Source organism: Nuphar pumila, chromosome 11 (assembly GCF_984573655.1).
Source record: "Nuphar pumila chromosome 11, dmNupPumi1.hap1.1, whole genome shotgun sequence".
In the NCBI taxonomy this organism is placed as follows: domain Eukaryota; kingdom Viridiplantae; phylum Streptophyta; class Magnoliopsida; order Nymphaeales; family Nymphaeaceae; genus Nuphar; species Nuphar pumila.
The window spans coordinates 48,415,948-48,442,358 of record NC_143259.1 but is presented as its reverse complement, the minus strand read 5'-3'; the positions used below and the strand labels follow the sequence as shown (position 1 = coordinate 48,442,358).

Genomic DNA, 26,411 nt, shown 5'->3' with positions numbered 1-26,411 from the left:
TCTCTCTCTCTCTCTATATATATATATATATATATATATATATATATATATATATATACATATATATATATATTCTGTTATTCGGGACCTCTTGTTTGGTCCCATGAGTTTACGAAACAAAAAAAAAGGAAGATTATTGTGGCGGGTATGGTTGTTTTCAGTATGATGGGTGATATGGACGGAAAGAAACAATATCTTTTTCAGGAGCATCAAATTCAATTTTGGAAGGCTACATCAACTGGTTATGTTTGAGATGTACATCTTACTCTTAAATTACATAGTAGAGACGGTGGTTTGGATCTACTTGTACTCTGAACGGTGCACCATCACCATCTAGATGATGACTGTCTTACTCTTATGTTCCTCTCTCATCCAATATTAATATTAGGTTGGATGTATTTCGGTAATGATGAATGATAAATGTTATATATATATAACGGTCAAAGCAAAGAATGATGTCAGTAAAAGGGAGCAGTGGTAATTCCTGGCAGCACAGTCATTGAGACACGGTGGATCGGGGGCTTGTGCATGGTCGTGCGTGCAATGTGGCTCCTAATGCCATACTCAAGACCTTTGCAAGTTGTCAAGATTGAGGAGGCCTCGTTGCCTCACGTGCAACCAAATTTCTAGACTATCTGAAGAGGGCAAGAAGAAAGTAATCAATGGTGTATAATAATGATAATAAACGAACAATAAATGAAAATATGACGCTCACTTTCTCCTCATTGGACTATAATCATATTTTTTTTTGTGGACAATTGTCTCTATGGTGTGCCATTGTGCCGTGTAGGCATTAATTCTAAAAGAAGATGATCCAGGTTTTCTTCTTTTTATTTTAACTCACTTATCAGGTTCACTAACGAACATATGTTTCATGCTTTTTCTTATGAAAACAAGTTGTTTTCCGTAAGAAAGATGACATCTTTCATAAAAAAAAAAGGGTGGAACAAACATCTCCATGAGAAATAAGTGGTGGGCCCATATAATAAATGCAAAATAACATTTTTACCATCAAAATGTGTTTTACCCTTTCTCCATGGGGAAGCACATCCCCCTCCTTAACATCTCTTACAAACACTCCTTATGTGATATTTCTCTATTAAACAAAATGGAAAAAATTAGGATTTTCAGCTTTGTCACAGAAATACTCCAACATAATTACCTTTCTTTTCTTAATGAAAAATCTCACAAGAATGGTGTCAGATGTCCTATTAACGGTGTCCATGTGACAAATTTTCAAATGTGTGCACCATTGTTCCGTGCTTCTGCATTTTGTTTTTTTTGTTAGGATTATAAACACATCATAGTTTATTTGCAATTTGATTTCTTTTGAAGATAACACAGCATTTCCAAAAAAAAAATGGTCTTCATAAAACTGGCAACATTAAAACAGAAAAGAAAAGAAAACCAAATGCTTAAAAAGAGTAAAGACAACTCAACCTTCTCTCTCTCTGGCTGGAGTTGTAGGCTGCCTTGGATAAATTAAGAGCTTAAGAATGAAGGCATCAGGCTGACAGAGGGTATGGCAACAGACCATTCTTACTCTTGCTGCCCACATGAGCTCCATAGGGGTGGGTAAACTTTTCTAGATCCAAAGGCATTTCTAGGTCCATGTGACAGTCAAAGTCAATAATATCATCCACCCTATTCCAAAAGCAGCATGTCTCCCACAGCCAATCCATCTTTCCAAAGCAAATATCTCTGGCAATTTTTTAACGCCGTGGGTTTCTGTCATTATGCACCTCTATTGCGTTCCAATTTAAATCCAGGTATGCCTCTGTCAATTTCTGCGTTCACACATCATTCAACCAGAGAGAGAGAAAAGAAGAGGAGAAGAGAAGAGAGAGAGATGGAAGACAAGGAGGAAACGGCACCACCGCACCAGCAGCAACGAAAGGTGGAAACTGTGACACCACAGAGCCCGTACTTCCCTTCAATTGCAGCCAAGATCCAAAAGAAACCAGAGCACCACCCTTCCCTGCCATCAAACAATTGGGGAGGGGCCTCCCCTCTGCTATCCCACAACATACCACCAGAGTCCCTTGAGATCGCATATGAAAAGCTCGATGTCGTCCGACCCATCGACGAACTGTTGGTGCCACCGGCTCCCTACGTGGCCCCCAAGCCTCCCCAAGAGGAAGAGAAAACTCAGGACCACCCTGTGAAAAAGGACAAGGGAGACTCTGAGGGTTCTAACCATAGTAAGAAGTGGTTCAGGATTCCTAAGTTGGACCCTCGGAACCGATGGCCTCAAGGTTGGTGCTAATCCATATACTCTCAAAAACCCTCCCTTGGTGCTGCTCTTTTTTATGTATAACTACCTCATGTATGTTTGGTTTTAGTTATATACTTGACAAAATTAAACAGTATCTTTATTCTCTATGTATGTGCTTGAAGGGACTCATAGTCATTTCCTGCAGTTTAGATATAATATCCAGTAAGATGAGAAGGATGGTGGTTGTAGCTTTAGTTCATGTACAAGGCAGGTTCCTTTTTGTAATATCTATACATGATGTTCCATGGGAGGTGTTGTGAAATGTCCAAGAGGATCAGATGAATTAATGTGAATTTTTTCATACAGAAACATGCAATTAAGGCATCTGTCTTACAATAATTTTTCCCATATCCCTTCTTTTCTCGACTGTTTTGAGGGGTTCGTTCTGTTAATTTCAAGAAGGTGGTTGCAGTCAAAATTCTTTTGTTGGTCAGGTGACTGTTCAATGACTGTGTTCACATTGGCAACATTAGGAGTTGGTACTGCAGAAAATTTCCAAATTGACTTGTTTTTTTTTCCTTTTTCCCTCACTTCCGGTTAGCATAGCATAATCCTGGTATGCACTGTATCCTTATCCAATTTTAAAATGTTGAATGACCGTGAACATATTATTGGGATGGACCGTGATCATACTTGGTGGCTAACGTCTGAAACATGATGAGTTCTATTTCGTGAAGGGGCATAAAATCCATGATCCAGAATGCATTAGCTCGAGTTCATTGTGGCCATTTGGAAGCACCAAATATATGGAATAATATATAAACTTGGATAATGCGAACTTTCTCCAGATGCAATTCCCCAATTTATTAAATTATTCCGATAAACAGATGCATCCAAGTGCAGATTATCATGTTAGAGTCATAATGTTTCATCGAGATCTAGCACAGAGACAATCATATCATGAAAATTAATTGACAAGAATTTCATGGTATAGTAAAAAACCACATGGTTGAATGCATTTTTTCTTTTATTTGAAAAGAATGGCTAGAACAACTCTTGAACTCTTGCATCATCCAGCCTAGGATGAACTGAACCGCTGCCATACATTTTTATTTCAATAATCTCCTAAAAGTTAAATAGAGTTCTTGGTTATTTCTTTCTAGTGGTGTATCATGATCCATTATTATAACAGATCCAAACAATATATTTGTTCACTGTTTGCAGTATGCAGTCACTGAGTTCCTTTCAGAAAAAGTTTTATGTTTTGAACCTTGATGCCACATCATTTGAACTGAACTCATCTAATGTTGTGATGATGTAGAGAAACATATGAAGAATGCCTTGATAGCACCAACTCAGGGGTCTATTGTCTCTAGCTTTTTCATCCTGTGAAGGAAAAAATATCTGAATGGACATCATGAGGTCTATGGACAATCTGCCTGTTTTGGGAAAGATGGGGGGTGGAGTATAGCCCTTTAAAGGAATCCTAATTATACTGAATTCAAGCAATGATTGGATTTAATGGCCAAGTTGGCAGTTAGGACTTCTATTGAAGGGGGGGGATTGCCTATGATGGAGACACTCTAGTAAGGGTTATTAACAGTAAAGCTATGCAGTAGAGCTTTTCTGCTTATGAACCCACAATTCTTCCCCTTTGAAAACTATATGGGGGTTTGGGCTCTATCACCACAGGCTACTCTTTTTGCATGGTTAGTATAGCTCCAATGCAATTGGAGCCTAAAAAAGGGGTGTGGTAATTTTCAGTAAATGACCTTTAAGCTTTCAAGTAGGGATGCACACTAGCCAGGTTCGAGGGCTCGGCTCGGCTCGAGAAGAAAATCTGGTCGTTCAAGCTTGGCTCAAGCTTGAGCCGAGCTTGAACAACCTTTGCTCGGGATCGGCTCTAGATCAGCTCGAGTCGAAGATCAGCTCGAGTTGAAGCTCGGCTCGAGTCGAAGCTCGGCTCGAGTCGAAGCTCGGCTCGAGTCGAGCTCAAGCAAAGCTCGGCTTGGCTCAAGCTGAGCACCTTTAATTTAAAAAAGTTTTCAAAGTTTTTGAAATTTGTGTAAAAAACTTCTTTCAAAGAGAGGAAAATGGTGGGATTTGAATCCACACCACTTCCAAAGGTGACCAATGACTTACCCATTAAGGTAAGACCTCTCTTTGTGGCCACATTATGAACACAGTGCATACATATATAACATCTAATTTCTTTATATAACTATGTGAGCCGAGCTTAATCAGGCTTACCAAGCTTATCCGAGTTGGACTGCCTGTTCATGCTCGGCTTGTATGTCTACTAATTCTGAACCCTTGTTCAAGCTCGTCCCATTTATTTATTTTTAACGAGTTTGAGCCGAGCTTAAACGGGTCGAGTCCGAGCTAGCTCGGCTCGTTGTCCATCCCTACTTTCAGAGGAAATGTATACCTTGCACCTCTTCTGGGTGTGTTGATATTTTCAATTCTTAAAATTCGATGAGAAAATTAATTATGGTAGAAAAGAAATATGGGTAAAATTTAATTAAAGGTGTGGAGTTGGTAGTTTTACCAAGCATGGTGGTAGAAATGCTAGATTTTTTTAGGACAAATCTAGTCATTTTAGTTCCAATCATATAAAGGCGTACTGATCTTCCAATCTATTCTAGGATGCAAACATATGGTGGGGTTAAAGCCTGTCTTGGATTGGACTGCAACACAATCAGCTTCAGTATGCAAAATATGGGGAGGTATTTTTGAGATTCTTCTAGATGGCAGGATTGAAGTTCAGGGAGAATTCAGAAAGTAGATAAGCTGTGATAGGTACTGAACATAGGAAGATACAAACATGATCTACTGCAGGTGAATGGGTCTTTGTGCTTTTTCAGCTATGTTGTTTGGTTGTAAGGGCCGTGGGCAGCAAGCAACAATTGGCTCTGAGTTTAATTCCAGCTTACAATGGCTGGACTTGGGATAGACACGGAGAGAACTAGCTTTTCTGTCTCTTTTAGAACCATGTAGCAGAGTGGGTCACAATGTTGCTTTCTAACATCAGGTAGTCAAGGTGTTTTCATGCATTAGCAGCAACTATGGCAGCCGCTGCATCAATTTACATTTTGAACTACATCTATATAGTGCATTCACTGCTGCGCCTTCATTAGTAGTAGATGGGCCTACCCTTTTATTCATGCTGCTGTAAGCAGTTTAGGAATGCATGGTGCTGCCACAACAAAATCTACACCAGCAGCAGCAACAGTTTCAGATTACATCATTCTGCTAACTGTGTTGATTTCTTTTGAAACAGCACAACAACCTTTTCTGCTGATTTTTTTGCTTGACCTCTACCTCTGTTTGAAGGTTTATATCTGCTTAATACAGGTTACAGGTGATTTCTTATCGCCAGTGTTGTCTGCTCCAGTTTATTCAGATATATCATGGTCAATTCTTTTGCAGAATCTTCTTCTGCCTGAAGAAATGATTCATCGAAATAATGTCATGTCAGCCGTTCCATTGAAATGGACACGTCTGAGATCACCAACTGCTTAGCAGTTCCAATATTCAATCCTTTTTGTACTTTTTGTTGCTGGGTATCTCATTTGTATGCATCTTCTCTTTATTTCCCATGTCTATAGTGAGTTACAAACCTTGAAAAAAAGCTCTTTCAAAGAAAGGCTCGCCTACTTTCTTTCTAAAGAGTAGAAACCTTCTTTCTGGTCAACAGGGAAACCTCCTCTTCGAAGAAAAAATCCACTTTTTGTTTTCCTTAGAGGCTTTATCACCATCTACAGGTCAAGTCACAAGATTTGAAGTGCAAGTACTCAATGCTGTTAATCGAGAAATTTGGTTGATAGATGAGTTGGTCCATCGGTGCCCAAGGGACAGTCATCTGTGCCAATGTATAAAAAGACATTGGTAGCCTTTTCTTCAACTCTTGGGAGAAGGGAAGCAGGATTAGGAAAAGGCTTAACTATTATTGAATGAAAAGAGGCTCTTTCAGCTCTTGGAGCAAGGGGAGAAGGGTTGTGTTAGCCATATCGTCACATGTTTCTAGTGATTTACATGGCATCATCATCAAATGATACATTTCTTGGATAAGAATCTACAACGCACTAGAACACCCTTGTTGACGGCATCTAGGTTCTTCGAACAATATGATATCTCGCATTGGGTAAACCCTTAACCCTTCTTAATAATATAATTCTCTTTTTCTCAACAATAACACCATTATTGATCACCAACATAAAATATTTTGAAACCTGCAAAATTCTGAATTTCTTGTATGTTCCGAATTATAACTCATGGTAGAAGAGTCAAAAATCCAAAATTATGGCTTACTGATAACAATATATCCATGGTTTAAGTGTCCTGAAGATGGATAGAATATGAACAAGGTGGGTTTTTGCACTGTTCACCTGGGGTATTTGTCTTCTCTCTCTCTCTCTCTAGACCATAAACAGAAAATAGTCATGCTGCTCTTGTGAAACCAGACTTTTGTCATGTGGTACTAGTGCTTTCACTCAAGTTTTACAGGATTCTGCCAAGGTGATCATATTTTACCTTATTTCCTATCATTACATAGACTTAACAGTGATCACAATCTTGCCATTCAGGAGAAGGAATTGTGCATCACCGAATTTTCATGATGTGCAACTCCTATTCTGCATTTGTTTCTTGCTGACATCCTGTTCTCAGTCTATTCTGCATGTGCAACTCCTATAAAGCCGGTCCATCCCCCTCTTACGTATGTTCGAAAAAGACATCCTATTTGCTGGTACATTCCAATGAAACGGGTTCCTCCCTTACATTTTTTTTGTTTTATTCTCTGTTTTGAAGTGTTTTGTTGTAAATCCCTATTTTAGGTTGTGTTTTTTGGGTACCTTGCTAATAAAATCCAAACTGCATCCTCAGAACTCCATCTACACTGTTGATATAAGCCCAAATGTGACTGTATACATGTGGATTTTGGTTTTCCATTTTGCTTGCCTTGCAAGTGTTTGAACAAATGTTTATGAATGTAAACTGGGTTTAAATCTGTTATAGTTTCTTGTTCCACAGTCCTTTCCTTTATATTTCTCTTTTATTTGTAATTTTATGGGTTTTCACAATATTATTTTTGTTCTCCCTATATCGTTGTGTCTTCAAATTATATCCCCTCTGTCAAACTCCATATTCTTTGAACAAAGCATAATCCAAGCCCAAAACAGTCGTTTGGGAACCAGTATCTAAGGAAGTAATTGCAAACTCCATATTTCAACCCAAACAACTGATGATAGATATTTTAAATCCTTTACCGGAATTTGTAGAGGTTCTCCCAAACAGGTAACATAGAAATGTCAAGTCCACAACATTCATGGATTTCCTAGTTGCCTTCCTAGCTACCTTCAACTGTGAGCTCCCAAACAGAGCCTAAATTTCTTAGGTTTATTGAACCTCTTATTATTCTTTCCCTTTATGTTGAAAGTAGGTGGATCCATGGAATTGGGTTTTAAGATGCACATGATTGGACTTGTTTGCATTACACATCTCTTCACTTTCTAGCCTATTGCAGAGTTTCACGAAGCCAATGCCATACTGAGCTCTTTGGGTAGAAAGAAGCCCAATGAAATTATGCTACGATGATGGCAAAGACATAAAAAGGGTTGTGACCTACCTATCCTCATCGATAGGTTTTTCAGCAATGACCAGATGATTCAGAGTCTTATTGAATTCAAGAATCTGATTTCTGATTTTTGTATCCTCACTCATTTTCATACTAAACAATTTCTTGTGAAGATTTACAACTATAACAGTAGTATCTCTCTCATATTTGGCCTTGAGGGCATCCAAAAGATCCTTACTAGTTCTATAATACTCAAAAGATGGTATGAGACGATCCTCCATCAAAATCAGAATAAACAATCGTATATTATTTTTGTTCCACCAAGTGTCATCTTCAGGCTCAGGAAAAACATGAGTAGGAGTGTCCAAGATAAACTCCAAATCTTTGGAGTTGAGGAAAAACCAAATCTTGTAATGCCATATAGGAAAATTGTCTTTATTCGACTTATCCTCTTTCAATAGACCGACCAAGATACTTGAATTACCACTGGACACCATGACGTATCCAAGACAATTTTCTATAGGTTATTAATGTAAGCTCTAATACCAATATTGGAAATGTGGAAGGTTAGAATCGATTAATAACCTATCAATCTTATTTAATTAAATTAAATAATTTCTTTTGAAAGTTAAATCATATATTCAACATGGTCAATCATAAAGATTGCTTTTAATAAATCTGGTCATGACACATAATATGATTTATTTTATTATTATTATTATTTTTAATCCCAAATGTACGTGATAATGGTAGTGAATGGGATGCCCACGGCTCCTGAACAAACCCGAGTAGATCTAGAATCCCTGCTCTAGGAGTTCGGCATCGTGTTTGAGGAGCCGAAAGGTCTTCCTCCTTCACAGTCACATGATCACATAATTTTAATTTTCATTGTGTCAGGAGCCAAACCAACCAACGTCCAACCATATCAGTACACACATGTCCAGAAGTTGGAGACTGAGCGCCTGGTGAGGGAGATACTCAAAGACGTTATCATTCAGGCCAGCAAGAGTTCATACTCTTCTCTGGTTTTGTTAGTGAAGAAGAATGACAGATCTTAGCAGTTCTGCATAAATTACATGACCCTTAATCATATTACGGTTAAGGATAAGTACTCGATTCCTATGATTGATGAGTTGTTGGACGAGTTGCATGGGGTGCATTGTTTTTAGAAGTTGGATTTCAGGTTTGGCTATCATCAGATAGGAGATGCTCAGAAGATGACATTGTGAACCCACGATGAACACTATGAGTTTCTGGTACTCACTAATACCCCCGACACAATTCAAGGTCTCATGAACGACATCTTCTTATCCTATCTTCGTCAATTTATATTGGTTTTTTTTATGACATCCTGATCTGCAGTCTTACTCTGGAAGACTACTTGCAGCACATGCACGTCACCCTGGACAACCTCATTGAGTATCGCTTGTACGCTCGATGCTCCAAGTGCAGCTTTGAGCAAACATATGTCCAGTACTTAGGACATGTCATCTTCGGCCAGGGGTGAGAGTTGACCGTGACAAGATTAAGGTCATGCGAAGATGGCTGGTACCTTAGACTCCCAAGGGACTGCGGGGCTTCCTTGGCCTTACCGGGCATTACTGCAAGTTTATACAAGGGTACATGCAGATCGCTCAGCCCTTGAATACTCTATTGAAGAAGGGGGCCTTTTGCTAGAACTAAGAGGCTGCCAGGACCTTTGAGTCCTTGAAGGATACCATGAATTGAGCCCCCGTGTTGGCCATACCAGATTTTATAAAGACCTTTGTGGTTGAGACGGACGCGTATGGGCTGGGTGTGAGAGTTATCCTCATGCAGGAGGAGCACCCATTAGCCTATTTCAGCAGGGTGATTGCAGAGAGAAAGCACAAACTCTCGATGTATGATAATGAGTTCTTGGCCATTATTCTCGTTGTGAACAAGTGGTGGTCGTACTATATCGTAGTACGAACCAACCATCAGAGCTTCAAATACATGCTTGAGAATAGGGTGAGTACCCCTACGCAGCAAAATTGGATCTTGAAGCTCCTTGACTATGACTTTGATATCTAGTATTGCAAGGGCACGAACAATCAGGTGGCAGATGCGCTTTCGCGATGCGACCATGAAGACGAGCTCTCGTGCTTCAACATGACGGCAGTAATGTTCCCATTCTTGGATAACCTCCGATGGAAATACCAGGCACATGACTTCCTCTCCACTATCTGCACGCAGATTCTAAAGGGGGAGGCTCCCAGGTTTGAGATTCGGGGAAACTTGGTGATGCATTGCGGGCGGATAGTAATCCTTTATGAATCAGGCCTTACGAGATTACTGATTAAGTAGTCCCACACCACCTTGTCAGCAGGACATGAGGGAGTTCAGCAGATGTACTAGCGATTGAGCCGAGAGTTCATGTGGCCAGGCATGAAAAGTAAGTGTAACAGGTAGTGGGGTAGTGTGACGTATGTTAGAGGATCAAATGCGAGGCAGCCTCACCCGCATGATTACTGCAGCCCCTATCAGTGACCGATCTCATATGGGAAAACATCTCGATGGACTTCATCGATGGGCTCCCATCCATCCAAGAGAAGTCCATGATTTTGGTGGTAGTGGATTGTTTGTCCAAGTATGGGCACTTCCTCATCGTGTCCCATCCCTATACTACCAAGACCATAACCGAGATATTTGTATGAGAGGTGTTTTGTCTGCACGATATGCCACACACTATAGTTAGTGATCATGATCCCTTATTCATCAACATATTTTGGCTACAATTTTCTGCTTATAAGGGATGAAGCTAGCAATGAGTACCGCATATTATCCCTAGATGAACGATCAGACAGAGGTGTTGAATCATTGTTTGGAGGACTACCTTTGTGCGTTAGTGGGTGACCAACCCAGGGCCTAGGTGAGGTTTTTGCCCTAGGGAGAATGGTCATACAACACGACCTCTCATTCAGCGATATAGGCAACTCTATTTCAGGTCGTGTATGGTAGGTCCCCTCAAACCATTGCAGAGTACATTGGTGGCGCTGCCCGAGCGGATGTTGTGGAAGCATTGCTGCTAGAGAGTGATCAATTGTCATAGTTACTACGACATAAAATGATTATTGCCCAGGAGCATATGATAAAAGGCATTGGTCGCGACATAAAATTGAAGACATTTAATGACAGAAAAAGGAAGCAATACCTACAAAGAAAATGCACACTTAAAAAAATGAGGAGTTCGATTCAAACCAACTAGAGGCCAAAATAGACTAGAATTTATGATTTCCCACAGAAAATTACAAGAAAAATGAGAAGCAAGAAGAGAAATCAAAGACAGAAAGAGCGCAAATGCCTTTTAGCCCCTTCAACAAAGACATGCGAAGAAGAATACAAAAAACTCAATATTTCACAAAGTGAAAGAAAAAACACACAGAGTTTACACCTTTCTCCCTGTCTTGGACGAGCGTTTCTTGCAATACACAAAAAGAGGAAAAATGTGTATCAGATTACAAAGCGAGCAAGGGAAAACTAGAAAGAGACACAGAGAAAGAGAAAATAATGCACCTCAGAACTCCAATAATCGCTTCAATGAAGCCCGCAATATGATGATTGAGAAAGAGAGGAATGCTAGTGTTTTGACTCGTCAGAATTCCAGAGGATGGAAGAGGAGCAAAATTAGCAAGTAAGAAGTGAGTGTTTGAGAGGGGGAAGAAAAGCAACTATATATATAAGGGCCCGATGAGCCTTATTACATATGTCACTCTATAACAGCGATATAAGTGTCATCACCATATAACGGTGAGATTTGGCTCTCATTGTTATTGATCTATAAAGGTGATATTCTCTGACCAATAGATATTATCGTTAAAGGTCAATAATGATGACATAATTATCGCCGTTATAAGGTTCCCGTTTTTAAGTTCCGAAACTGAAATAGAAGCATGTTCTACAGATTAGAACAAGTGTAACCATGTTTTTTCTGTCTATTCTATGTTATTTTTTAGCTACATGTGCTGAAAATTAAGCAAAATAGAAAAAATGACAGAGATAAATCAGGATGCTAACTTTCCAATGCAACCAACATCCACTATAAGAAAATTGTTAATTAGCGACAGAAATTTGCGACGAAAATAATCCGTCGTAATTTTGCGACGAATTAACAAGAGAAAATTAGTCATCCTTAAAATTGGAATTAGTTGCAGAATTTGCGACGGACAAATTCTGTCTCAAAATTCATTGCTAATTAGCGATGAATTTGTGACGGAAACATTCTGTCTCAAACTCCGTCGCAACTTCGCGACGGATGAGCATCAAAAAATTTTCGTCGCTAATTAGCGATGGATTTTAAGACAGAATTTTTTTGTCACTAATTTTTGATGTAAAACGGCCCATCTAGGGCACAAAATTAACTCTGCTCTCTCTCACACCTCTTTCGTCGATCACCCCCGCACTGCTCGCCATCTCCGGCCCTGCTCTCCGATGACCCACCGACAACTCCCTCTGGAGACCTTGCCAGCCACCTCCCGTTCTCCTCCCTCGATCATTCCCCCTCTGTCGCCCCTTTCCCTCAGGTGAGTCCTCTCTCCCGCTCGTCGTATTCCTGCCGCTCAACGTCGGCGACCCCCACTCTGCGTCCAATCCTCTCAGGTGTTCTCTTCCCCCCTCTCTATTGTCTTCTTCTTCATCTTCTTTCTTCTTGTCTCTTGTCTCTTGTCTCTCTTCTCCATCCTCGTGTTGGCCTGCAGCTCGTTGGCAACCCCATCCTTCCTCTTCGGCAGCCTCGTTGGGCAACCCCACCCTCCCTCTTCGGCAGCCTCGTCGGGTAACCCCACCCTCCCTCTGTCGCCCCTTTCACTCGTGTTGGCCTGCAGCTCGACGGCAACCCCACCCTCCCCCTCCAGCAGCCTCATCGGGCATCCGACCTCGGCTATTCATCTTAAGTTTTCGTCAGGAAGGGGCGAAGCCCCTACCATTTCAGAGTTCTAACAGGGCAGGGGATTCGCCCCTGCCTCTCTATATTCTGTCAGGCAAGGGCGAAGCCCCTGCCATCGACTTGGTCAAATTGGCAGGGGCACATCCCCTACCTGGTCTGATTTTCGATAGGCAGGGACCTAGCCCCTGCCCTTGTTATCCCTTCGGCAGGCAGGGGCGAGGCCCTCTGCTGCCTTTGGGTTTTCGGCACGAGGGCTTTGCCCCTTGCCCCTTTTCATTTCCTTGTCTGACAAGGGTGTGTCCCCTGCCCCTTCTTCTTCTTTCATTTTTATTATTTAGCATGCTAATATGTTGTGCCTTCGCAGCTCGCATGATGGAGCCGCACGCGCCCCGCTGTCTGAGACCTTTAGCTCGTATACTCGAGACGTGTGCAACCCCCGAAACCTCCAAGGTAGGAGAAAGTGTGTATCAGAATGCTAAGTAAAATATACACCTTTAGCTCGTATATAAATGTGCATTGCAGGTGCGTAGCAGAGCAAAATGCACGATGCTTAATGCTAAGCATCGCATGTGGCTTAAAATGTCATGCAAAAAGAAACAAGAAAAATGCAAATGCAAAAAGCATGCAAATTGGGTAAATACCCGTGGTGAGTAAGTGATACAAGCGCATCACATGTTATTTACTTTCTTGGATGCAACACTTTCCTTCTCACACACTCACTTAGTTATGGATCTCTAGGACTGTTTTGTTAGAGTTTGGAGATCATGCTGAGTATGATTTGAATGTATGAGAATAGAAATGCTCTTAATTTTGTAGTTCGGATTTCATGTTAGTCATGGTAGTAGTTAGCGGGATATTGGACTGTATTTGCTGCAAGTACATGTTTGAAATTATTGTGATATGAATGATTAAATGTATTGCAATGTTTGACATGACTATCCATGCTTGCATGAAGTTATTTTTTATTTGATTATGCATTCCATGTAAAATTGTATCATGAAAACATGCTTAAATTGAATGTATCGTGTTTATGAATGTGATTTTATCTTTCTAAATATCCTTGTGATATATATATCAAATCATTAGTATGATAAATTAGATATTTTCTTCATCGACGCATTATTATGATTCTCTTTTAACTGGTGAAGATAATATTTGTAACATTATAGGATAAAATGGCTGCAAACCATGAATGGATGTACCATAGGATAGTTGATAATGAGGTGTTGCTTGAATATATGGATGGTGTTGATAGTTTTATTGAATTTACAACGACAAGTGTCAGTACAGTGGATCCCACCAGTCGGATCAGGTGCCCATGTATGATGTGTAAGAACAATCGATTTGTAGAACCTCATGGTGTTAGACATCACCTATATAGGAAGGGATTTATGAGTGGTTATCAGAATTTGATGCTTCATGGTGAAGAATTTTGGAACAAATTTGATGCACATGTGGATGTGGTGCACGATAATCCATATATGAATTTGATATTTGATGCCGCAGGACCAGAACTGGGTTCTGTTATGGGTCCTAGTGATGTACCAACTGGGGTAGTGGAAGAAGCAGCAAACGATACAGCTAGTAGATTTTATGACTTACTTAGAGATGTTGATAAGCCAATGTGGAATGGTTGTGAGAATCACACTATCTTGTTTGCAGTCTTTCAAAACTGAATTTGAAGTCAGCGTATAATTTGAGTCAATCATGTTTTGACCGTCTGTGTTCTATTGTGAATACTATGTTGCCCAAAGATAAGAAATTGTCATAAAATTTTTACTGTGCGAAGGTTATGGTCAACGCTCTCGGTATGGGGTATCAAAAGATAGATGCTTGTCTAAATCATTATATGTTGTATTTAAAAGATCAAGATAATAGGAGATCATGTTCATCATGTGGGCATCCTCGGTTCAAGCCAAAGACAAGAGGCAATGCTAGCACGAGGTTAAATGAAGTGTCATAGAAGTCACTATGTTACTTTTCTCTCATCCTAGATTACAACGATTGTATATGTCTTCGAGGACAGCTAAACACATGAGATGGAATGCAAATAAAGTTTGACATAATGAAAACAATATCACGCATTCTGTTGACGCAAAAGCTTGGAAGCACTTTGATCGTACTCATCAGACCTTCACAATGGAAGTGAGAAATGTTAGGCTTGGTTTATGTACAAATGGATTTAATCCATTTGGGGGTAGATCAACCTCATACTCGTGTTGGCCAGTATTTGTCACCCTATACAACCTTCTTCCAAACTTGTGTATGAAGCATCAAAATCTTTTCTTGTATCTATTGATCCCTAGTCTGACGTCTCCAGGCCAAAATCTTGATAGATATTTAAAGTCATTTATTGATGAACTAAAAATATTGTGGGATGACAGTGTTCTCACGTACGATGCCCACAAAAAACAAAACTTCAATATGAAGGTTATTGTTCTATGGACAATTAGTGACTTTCTTGCATATGATATGTTATCTAGTTGGAACACACATGGGAGGTTGGCATGTCTGTACTGCATGGAGGATACAAAATCTTTTAGATTGACGCATGGAAGGAAGCCATGTTGGTTTGATTGTCACCGTCGATTTCTACTCAGCGACCGTCTGTTCCGACGATAAAGGAATGTGTTCCAAGCAGACACAACTGAAATCGAAGGTCCACCTACTACACGGTTGTCTGGCATAGAGATTTTAAGACGATTACGATACTTTTCATATGGACTAACATATGTCCGTAGTTCGATGCCCTTCCTTGAATTTAAGAAGGATCATAATTAGACAAAGAAATCTATATTTTGGAAACTACCATATTGGCAGACCTTATTAATACGACATAATTTGGATGTGATGCATGTGGAGAAAAATGTGTTTGATAATGTGTTCAATACGATAATGAATGTCAAAGAAAAAATGAAGGATAATCTGAAGGCCCGTATAGATTTAAAAGTAATATATAAAAGACCAAAATTTGAACTCCAAATATACAATGGCAAAGTACTGAAACCAAAGGCAAGGTACATGTTTGGACTAGATCAAGTAAAGCAGGTATGTCAGTGGTTGAGACAATTGAGATTTCCAGATGGATATGTCTCTAACATTGCTCGGGCTGTGAAGATAGACGAGGAACAATTATATGGGTTGAAGAGCCATGATTGTCATGTCATTATGCAACAGTTGATTCCCCTTGCATTCCATGATATGTTAGACAAACCTATATGGAGGGTATTATCCGAGTTGAGTAGATTTTTTAGAACATTGTGTGCATTGAAAGTTGTAGTAACTGAGGTAAAGAATCTCGAGAATTCTGTCATCACTACTATTTGTTAGCTAGAGAAGATATTTCTGCCAGCATTTTTCGATGTTATGGAACATGTGATCATACATTTGCCATATGAAGTTAGGGTTGGTGGTCATGTACAATATCGGTGGATATACCCATTTGAAAGATATATTTTTATTTATATTTTTTTCTCTAATGCTATTATGAATTTATTGTATTACGAGATGTATATTGTTGACAAATGCATGTTTGACCTAAAAAAAAAGGTTCAGAATAAAGCAAGAGTGGCGGGTTCAATTTGTGAGGCGTACACTTTAGAAGAGATTTTAAATTTCTCATCTATGTACTTTGAACCTCACATTCCAACACGTTATACTTGCCCACCTCGTAATGATGATGGAGAACAAGTTATTGTGGCTGATAAACTATGGATATTTAAACCACTTGGGTATGCCTTTGGCAGTTGCCTGTCAAGACTTTTAGAAAATTGAGAGCAAGACGCAACACAAATTTATATCCTTTTTAATTGCTCAGCGATCGACCCCTACATCGAGTAAGTATACTTAATATGTTACACTATGTTCTATACGTACATACATGGTTCGGTAATATAATTATTTGTTAAGTATAGACGATTTGATCTGAAGTTGCGAAGAGAACTTTCACATCTCACTGATTCAGAAGTATAGAAAGAACGTGAAAATAAGTTTGTGGCATGGTTGAAAGAGTTGGTAAGGACGATGACATGCATTCTTTCTGTGTAAACAATAATATGTTACTTAATTGGTCATGATTACAGTCATTGTTTATGCTTGTAGGTCCGTCATGGTGATGTTAATGACCAAGGAATATGTGATTTACAAAATGGTCTGACCAAAGTTGTGCAATGTTACAACGGAACGGGTACAGCGTAAATGGTTATCGATTTCATACAAAAGACTATGGTGTAAACAAGTCAATGATAAATAGTGGCATGTGTGTCAAGGGTAGCAGTTATGGTGAAAATAAACTTGACTACTACAGTGTTATAGGAGAAATAATGGAGTTGACTTACTTAGGCATAAATAACAGGGTAACTTTATTCAAGTGTCATTGGTTTGATCCCACAACAACAAGAGTCGACAAAGCCTCAGGCATTGTGGTGGTGAATCATAAATCAAGGTTTGGAACATATGAACCATTCATATTAGCATCGCAAGCTCAACAAGTTTACTATACTTCATATCTGAATATAAGGAAGTTAGATAGAAATGAATGGTGGACGGTTTGCAAGGTAAAGTCTAAACTATACCCTGAGTATAATCAGTTACAGGAAGACAAGATTGTTGAAGCGGTTAATTACTATCAATCAGATGATATGTATGACTTCTCTTATGGTCACGATGTCACACATGGTTTGCATGTCACATCTCTATTGTCTGATGACACACGTATGGAACAATGTGATTCAAATGATATACCAAGTGGATGGGCGCTCAATAAAGAAGAAGACGAAGAGGACAAAGAGGAGGAGGAGGAAGAGGAAGAATATGAAAGTCAAACAAGTGATGAGGAAGCATACTCGAGCTAGTGAAATACATCTTGTAATACATACCACATCACTTTCTCATATGCTCTTATGTTTGTAGTTTAGAAACCATGCTAGTCATGGTTGTAGTTAGCGGAATATTGGAGTGTGTTTGTTGCAGGTACATGTTTGACATTGTTGTGATATGAATGATTTGAATGTATTGCAATGTTTTATGTGACTGTATCCATGCTTGCATGAAGTTATTTTCGATTTAATTATGTATCCATGTTCATGAAATTGCATATCATGTTACATTTCATGCATACTTAGCATGTACATGCACAGTTCATGCATAGTTATAAAACTGATTCATATAGGAGCTTTAAATCTTTACATTCATGTATATGTCATGTTCATGCTAAGATCAAGAGTTATATAACTGATCTAAATAACATTTTTATTTATTAGAATATGGTTCGTGGGGGTCACAGTGGTTGAGCACCCAATGGAGGTCATGATAGTCAGTCTCAGCCTTTGTCTTCATGTAATGCTTCGATAGGTATATCATTTAAATAATTATATACTTGATTAGTTTAAATGTGCATTGTGTGAATTTCAAACTCATTGTTCTATAGATGATGTTTCGCCTGCACATGACCCACCTACACCAACTACTCATGCACATCACAAGACAACGCCGGATGCAGGGTCTTATGACTCTGACATACGATGACTCATTCAAATAGTATATATCGATAGTCGACCGTAAGTATTTCATTGTCACTTATCAAATAATTATCTTATAAATAGTGTATATCGATAGTCGATTGTTAATGTGTACCAATTCATGTGTAGCGCGAGGTTCGAGCCACAAGAAGTAATACAAGAAATTAAGAAGTCATTAGTTCAACATCTTTCAGGATCGGTTGCTCAATGGAAAGAGTATCTGAAAGAGGTGTTGGACAGATTATGGTCCTCATTCATGGTATACAATCGTTTATCATAGCTAATATGTTTCATATTTAATTTTTTGGTATAGTCATGTGCACTAACTTTCTAAAATTATTTGTAGGCTTCGAATCGCTTCGCGATTGCGAAGGAGAAGCAGGACGCGAGGCTAGTGTGGCAGAAGGTGGCTGTCAGTCGATTTGCCGACATGGTGCACAATATGAAGACTGCAACAATAAAAGTATCTGGTGGGATAGATGATCTACTGCAGTGGAAAGGTCATGACCTTTCTACTATCAGGTCATGACCTTTCTACTATCAGGTCAGATTATTGGGATGCAATATGCGACAAGTGGGCGAGCCATGAATTTTAAAACCGCTCAGCAAAGGCTGCATAAAACTGTGCGAAGATGCCCAATGCCCATCTACACACAAGTGGATCAAGGACTTTTGGGAGCCACCATAAGAAAATGGTAATTCATCAATATATATATTATCAAATTTATAAGTATTTCTACAGATTTTTTAATTAATTTTTTTATCATTTAACCTTATACGAAGCAGAAAAATGAGGCATTGTGCCTTATAAGAATATGTTTGTTGAAACACATAAACGTAAGAGCACGGGAGAGTTCGTATAAGAGAAGGCGAGAGCGACAACGGTATGTATTTATTGTATTAATAAACATTGTAATATACAAGTTACCATGAATTACATTATCATAAACATTGTAATTCTTAATTATTAATTCACATTGTAATCATTACTTTGCAGGAGTCATACGAGCAGCAGATGATAGAGCAATACGGCGATGACTCCACTCAGCATCCGCTTTTTTATCTTGCAGCATGGGTGACTGCAACCGGTGAGCCCAAAATGGGTCGTGTGTTTAGGTTTGAGAGTAACATGAACACCACACCAGTCATTGCCTCCTACAGCCAGGGTTCTCAAAGTTCTCTCGCCAGCATCAACTCCCACCGTCCGATTCACCCTGTTATTTCTTGGGATGGTGTCTGTCAGCTTCTTCACAACACAATGCGTGACTTTTTACATGAAGTCATTCACAACCTTGTCCATAATGAGTTGTGCAACTTTTTTTGGGACAGGGGAACTTCGTCTGTATTCAACACGAGCTCTGGTGCCCGTCAGGTATAAAGTTTCATGTCATTTGCTTCATGTCGTTAGATTTCAAGCTAGTATATGCATGATTGAATACATATATGCATGTTTGAATCACTATGAATTTTTTTGACACCTTTAGAACACATATATGTATGATTGAATCACTATACAATTTTATGACGGTCTTAGAACACATATATGCATGATTGAATCACTATAAATTTTTTTGACAACCTTACAACACATATATGCATGATTGAATCACTATGAAAGTTTTTTGACAACCTTAGAACACATATAACCATGATTGAATCACTATGAAAGTTTTTTGACAACCTTAGAACACATATAAGCATAATTTCATTACTATAAAATTTTTTGACTACCTTATAACACATATATGCATGATTGAATCACTACGAAAGCTTTTCTACAACCTTAGAACACATATAAGCATGATTTCATCAATATAAAAATTTTTGACAACCTTAGAACACATATAAGCATGATTGAATCAATATGAAAGTTTTTTTACAGCCTTATAACACATATAAGCATGATTGAATCACTATGAAAGTTTTTTTGACAACCTTATAACACATATATGCATGATTGAATCACTATGAAATTTTTTTACTGCCTTATAACACATATATGTCAGATTGAATCACTATGAAAGTTTTTTGACAACCTTAGAACATATATGTGCATGATTTCATCACTATGAATGTTTTTTGACTGCCTTATAACAAATATATGCATGATTGAATCACCATGAAAGTTTTTTGACTAAGAACACATATAAGCATCATTTCATCACTATGAAATTTTTTGACTGCCTTATAACACATATATGCATGATTGAATCACTATAAATTTTTTTGACTACCTTATAACACATATGCATGATTGAATCACTATGAAAGTTTTTTGACAACCTTAGAACACATATTAGCATTATTTCATTACTATGAAAGTTTTTTTACTGCCTTATAACACATATATGCATGATTGAATCACTATGAAAGTTTTTTGACAACCTTAGAACACATATAAGCATGATTTCATCACTATAAAAAATTTTGACTGCCTTATAACACAAATATGCATGATCGAATCACTAGGAAAGTTTTTTGACAACCTTAGAACATATATAAGAATGATTTCCTCACTATAAAAGTTTTTTTACTGCCTTATAACACATATATGCATGATTGAATCAGTATGAAAGTTTTTTGACAACCTTAGAACACATATATGCATGATTGAATCACTATGAAAGTTTTTTGACAACCTTAGAACACATATAAGCATGATTCTATCACTATGAAATTGTTTGACTGCCTTATAACACATATATGCATGATTGAATCACTATGAAAGTTTTTTTACAACCTTAGAACACATATAAGCATGATTTTATCACTATGAAAGTTTTTTTACTGCCTTATAACACATATATGCATGATTGAATCACTATGAAAGTTTTTTGACAACCTTAGAACATATATAAGCATGATTTCCTCACTATGAAAGTTTTTTTACTGCCTTATGACACATATATGAATGATTGAATCACTATGAAAGTTTTTTGACAACCTTAGAACACATATATGCATGATTGAATCACTATGAAAGTTTTTTGACAACCTTAGAACACATATAAGCATGATTTCATCACTATGAAATTGTTTGACTACCTTATAACACATATATGCATGATTGAATCACTATGAAAGTTTTTTGACAACCTTAGAACACATATAAGCATGATTTCATCACTATGAAAGTTTTTTGACTGCCTTATAACACATATATGCATGATTATGATACATAAAACATTTATTTGACAACCTTAGAACACATATAAGCATGATTTTATCACTATGAAAGTTTTTTTACTGCCTTATAACACATATACGCATGATTGAATCACTATGAAAGTTTTTTGACAACCTTAAAACACATATAAGCATGATTTCATTGCTATAAAGTTTTTTGACTGTCTTATAACACATATATACATGATTGAATCACTATGAAAGTTTTTTGACAACCTAGGAACATATAAGCATGATTTCATCACTATGAAATTTTTTGACTGCCTTATAACACATATGTGCATGATTGAAACACTATGAAATTTTTTGACTGCCTTATAAAATATATATGCATGATTGAATCACTATGAAAGTTTTTTGACAACCTTAGAACACATATAAGCATGATTTCATCACTATAAAAGTTTGTTTACTTCTTTATAACACATATATGCATGATTGTGACACATAACACATTTATTTGATAGCCTTATAAACCATATATGCATGCTTGAATCACTATGACATTTTTTTGACAACCTTAGAACACATATTTGCATGATTGAATCACTATGAATTTTTTTTGTCAGCCTTAGAACACATATCTGAATTTTGTTAATATTCTTCACCTTATTGATGTGTCATTCAGCCATGTTACTTTGATTGCCTTAGATTACGTGCATTGCATATAATTTATTTCATTATATTTTGTTTATCAATACTAACATTTCAGTTCTCTTGTAGGATGTTGGAGATAATCAGCGTAGAGGAGCTGATGGAGGCATGGATGAAGGGGCAGATTGAGACAATGAAGAGGATGATGCTTCTAATCTTGGTGATGATTAGATTCATGTGTTAAATTTGTTTCACGTACTTATTGTTTCAAACAAAACTCTTTGTATATGTTCCCTTGTAACTAATTAGAACTTGGCGAGGATTATAGTGGGTTGTTAAATTTGTTTCACTTATAACTTGTGTTAAATTTGTTTCACCTGCTTTGTATATGTATTTTTTATGTGTACTTTATTTTTTATACACAGGTTATATAAATTATATAACGAGAAATTTTTTTCTCGATATTTATATTTCAAACAATTTTTTTTTTATTTTTTTAAAATTAGCGACAGATAATATCCATCGCTAATATCCGTCATGAATTTAGCGTCGGGTATTTATCTGTCTCAAAAACTAAATCAGTCGATGTTTTGTGATGAATGTAATCCGTCGAGAATCCATCGATAAATTGGCGACAAAATTTAGTGACGGATACGTATCCGTCGTTAAGTTTTAGCGACGGATTATCGACATATATGTATTCATCGCAAAACCAAATCAGTCCTTATTTAGCGATGGATTAACGACGAATCATGACATTCATTAATTTGTCACTAATTAGCGATAGATCAGTTCTGTCGCTAATTAGCGACCGAAAAATTACGACAGACGCTATCCATCACTAAGTCGTCACCAATCTGTCGCTAAATGGATTTGCCATGGATTATCGTCAGATAGCGTCCGTCGCTAATCCACAGAATTCTTGTAGTGATCGCCTTGATCTGATGAGCGGTTGGAGAAAAACATCCTCTGAAAGATAGACTTTTCGGTTTTTCCAGTCTCCAGAGCATGCTTTTATTCTAGTTTTGGAGCTAAAAAATGGGAACCTTAGAAGGGTTTTCGTCTCTAACATAAATTGAAAAGTTAAAGGCCTATGTCTCATCTTTCCAACAACTAAAAATATAGGTTTTTGACATCGAAGAAGAGAGATACAGACCTGAGGACAGATATTGTTTTGTAAAAAATGTATATGCAATTTTCACATATATTTTTTATGATTTTCTCTTAAATATATATGGAGTTCCTCATATATATATATATATATATATATATATATATATATATGATTTTCTCCTCAATATATGTGATTTTCTCTTATATATAAGTTTTTTCTCCTAAACATGCAATTTTCTCTTAAATATATGCATTTTTTTCCTAAATATGTGATTTTTTTTCCTAAATATATGTGAATTTTATCTATTATATGTGATTTTCTTCCAAATATGCAATTTTTGCATATATTGTTTACGATTTTCTCTTAAATATATGTGTAATTTCTTCTATATATGCTATTTTCCTCCTAAACATGTGATATTTGCATATATTTTTTATGATTTTCTCTTAAATATATGCAGAGTTTCTTTTATATATATATATATATATATGTGTGTGTGTGTGTGTGTGTGTGTGTGTGTGTGTGTGTGTGTGTGTGTGTGTAATTTTTCTCCTATATATGCGCTTTCCTCCTAAATATATGTTATTTCTTCCTAAACATATACAGACTTTCTCTTATATGTGTAATTTTTTTCATGAAAATCATTTATATTTAGGAAAAAAATCACATATAAAAGAGAAAAATCATATATATAAGAGAAAAATTGCATATATAAAATAAAATTTGCATATATTTAAGAGAAAATCACATGTTTAGGAGAAAAATCACATGTATAGGAGTAAATCATATATATTTAGGAGAAAATAGCATATTTGAGAAAAAATTGCACTTAAAGAAGGAAATTTGCATATATACTAAAAAAATCATATATATTTAAGAAGAAATCACATGGAAAAAAATCACATATATAGGAGAAAATCATATATATATATATATATAGGAGGAACTCTGCATATATTTAAGAGAAAATAAAAAAATATGTGCAAAAAATGCATATATATTTTTTACAGAAGAGTCTTTGTTCTAAGTTCTTTATCTTTCATCTTCGATGTCAAAAATCTACGTTTTTATCGTAGTTGAAAAGCTGGGACATAAGCTTATAACTTTCTTATTTTGAGTTAGAGATGAAAACCTCTCTAGGGTTCTCATTTTTTAGTTTCAAAACTACAATAGAAGTATACTCTGCAGACTTAAACAATTGAAAAAGCTATTTTCCATATGACGTTTCTCCCCAACCACTCATTAGATCAAGGTGATCTTGGTGGAGTTGAAAAACTAACGTTCTGATCTATTTTTGTTCTTTTTTTTCTCGATTTTTAGCGCATGTGGTTGAAAAATAGCATAGAACAGACAAAAAATGTGCAGTTGCACCTATTCTAGACTGCAGAGCATGCTTCTATTCCGATTTTGGAATGCAGAAACGGGAACCCAAGATGGGTTTTCTGTCCTGACTCAAAACATAAAAGTTATAGCTCTATGTCTCAGCTTTCCAACGACTATAAAAATGCAAGTTTTTAATGTTGGATTAGAGAGATACAAATCTAAGAATAGAGAATATTATGTTAAAAAAGTCACATATTTGAATGAAAATTTGTATATATTTAAGAAATCGCGTGTGAAGGGTAAAAAGGTCTTTTTAAAATTAGATATTTACGATTTTGGACATAAAGAAAATCACTAAAATTATAGAGCATTTCAGAAAAAATCATTTTCTGTTTGAAATAACATCCAATTAGAATCTATGTTTTATTAGATGATGATTATGCATATCAATATAAATGAAATAAACGAGTATGGAGATTATTGTTCACCACCATTTTGGTTGAGATCTACAAAATCATTTTGATCATTAAGGCCTTAACGCACTTAAATGATTAAATCAAAATGCCAGCTTGGAAAGAAAAAAGGAGCAAAAGCAGAAAACATATAACAAGGGCCAACCTTTTTTTCCCGCTTTTGAAAGAAAGAAAACTTTTATTAAGACAAAGGCAGTAGTAGCATGTGTAAAACTCTAGACTGTGTAGAAATATTACTCGAAAAACTAAAGTGAGAATCCTGAGACCAAAGCCTCTACACCCATACCAAGAGATGACAATCCAAAACTATACTTCCTCCTAGAACTGGCGGAGCCAAGGGTGGGCATGGGTGGGCGGTCGCCCACCCCAGAATTAGAAACCAGATTTTTTTTTCTGACTATGTTAAAGAAAGAATATGCGTCCATGTGTGTTTTATTCTGACGATGGTAGTGCTAATCTTTTCCCTTAATTTTTTTCACCTTATTGAATTGTGTAAAAACCGTAGAAGAGAAGAGACAGGTTATTAGTTCGTGGGAGTTGGAGTTCTCTCTTTGTGAATATTCAACGAAGATCTGTGTGTTTTTCCTCCAACTTCTTTTGTTGTTTGTTCTTTGTGAAACCGTGTAACCTACGTTTATGGGGAACCCGGCTCCACTCATCCCTATATCATCCTCTGTGATCATAACTCCCTCTGGGATCTCATTGGTACTATGTCATTTTGATCAATATGTCCCTATCGATGGGTTTAGCACATAGAAATCAATCTTTTACTAGTGTTCTTTAACACAAAAAAAACATGATTTTCAATTTATTTTGACAGTGTTCTTTAACAAAAAAAAAAACATGTTTTTTTTATTAATGGTTATTGATTTTTGAATCAGCAAAAAGTCCTCCACATAAGTCGGATTCTGTCTATTCAAATGTCGATCTTCACTAAATGGATGATGCAGATCACATACATAGGGTCCAATTTGATGAAAACAACTTGCATCGATGAGATCTGAATGACAGGAATGGTGATATGGATGACTGGAACTTAAATGTGGTTATGGGTGCCATGCAAAACACTATGCTTGCTTCACTAAACGGAGGAAAAGAGGGATTGAAAGTGTGTTGTTATAGCCTAGCCAAGGGCAGGCCGATGCCATGAAGGCCCTCAGAATGATGAAACCAGATGGTACCATCAACTTGATGGCCATCGCCTTCTCCGGCCAGGGAGGCCGCTTCTAGAAGAGCATGTCAGATCTACCATGCACAACCAAAATTTCTTCTCACGATGGGTGGGCAAAAAAATTCTGGCTCTGCCACTGGTCCGAATAAATGGATCATCCTTCAAGACCATAGTATTGTCCCCAAGACCCGAAGTTTGCCCACCCAACGAAAAACTTCTGGCTCCACCACTGCCTCCTAGACTTACGATGTTCCTTCAAACTCTCTAGCACCAATAAGAGCCAACTCCTTGCCTCTTTAAAGTCGAAAGTGATCAAGAGCTGACCTTCCATCAAGACC

General features: G+C 37.2%; 1 protein-coding gene across 4 annotated transcripts; it reads left to right on the top strand.

The window, feature by feature from the left end:
* The first annotated feature begins 1,763 nt into the window (after positions 1 to 1,763).
* LOC149822349 (uncharacterized) lies at positions 1,764 to 22,229 on the top strand. 4 transcript variants are annotated; one of them, XR_016425929.1, is made up of 2 exons: positions 1,764 to 2,255; positions 22,122 to 22,229. XR_016425929.1 is itself a non-coding variant. In XM_089980706.1 (2 exons), exons 1-2 carry the CDS (start codon positions 1,850 to 1,852, stop codon positions 5,578 to 5,580), a joined length of 417 nt encoding a protein of 138 aa, XP_089836832.1. In that variant the 5' UTR covers positions 1,778 to 1,849; the 3' UTR covers positions 5,581 to 5,830. The 4 variants fall into 4 exon arrangements, 1 of the variants encoding a protein (XP_089836832.1); XR_016425930.1 differs by lacking the exon at positions 22,122 to 22,229 and adding an exon at positions 4,861 to 5,563; XR_016425931.1 differs by lacking the exon at positions 22,122 to 22,229 and adding an exon at positions 3,537 to 3,827.
* Positions 22,230 to 26,411: the final 4,182 nt, after the last annotated feature.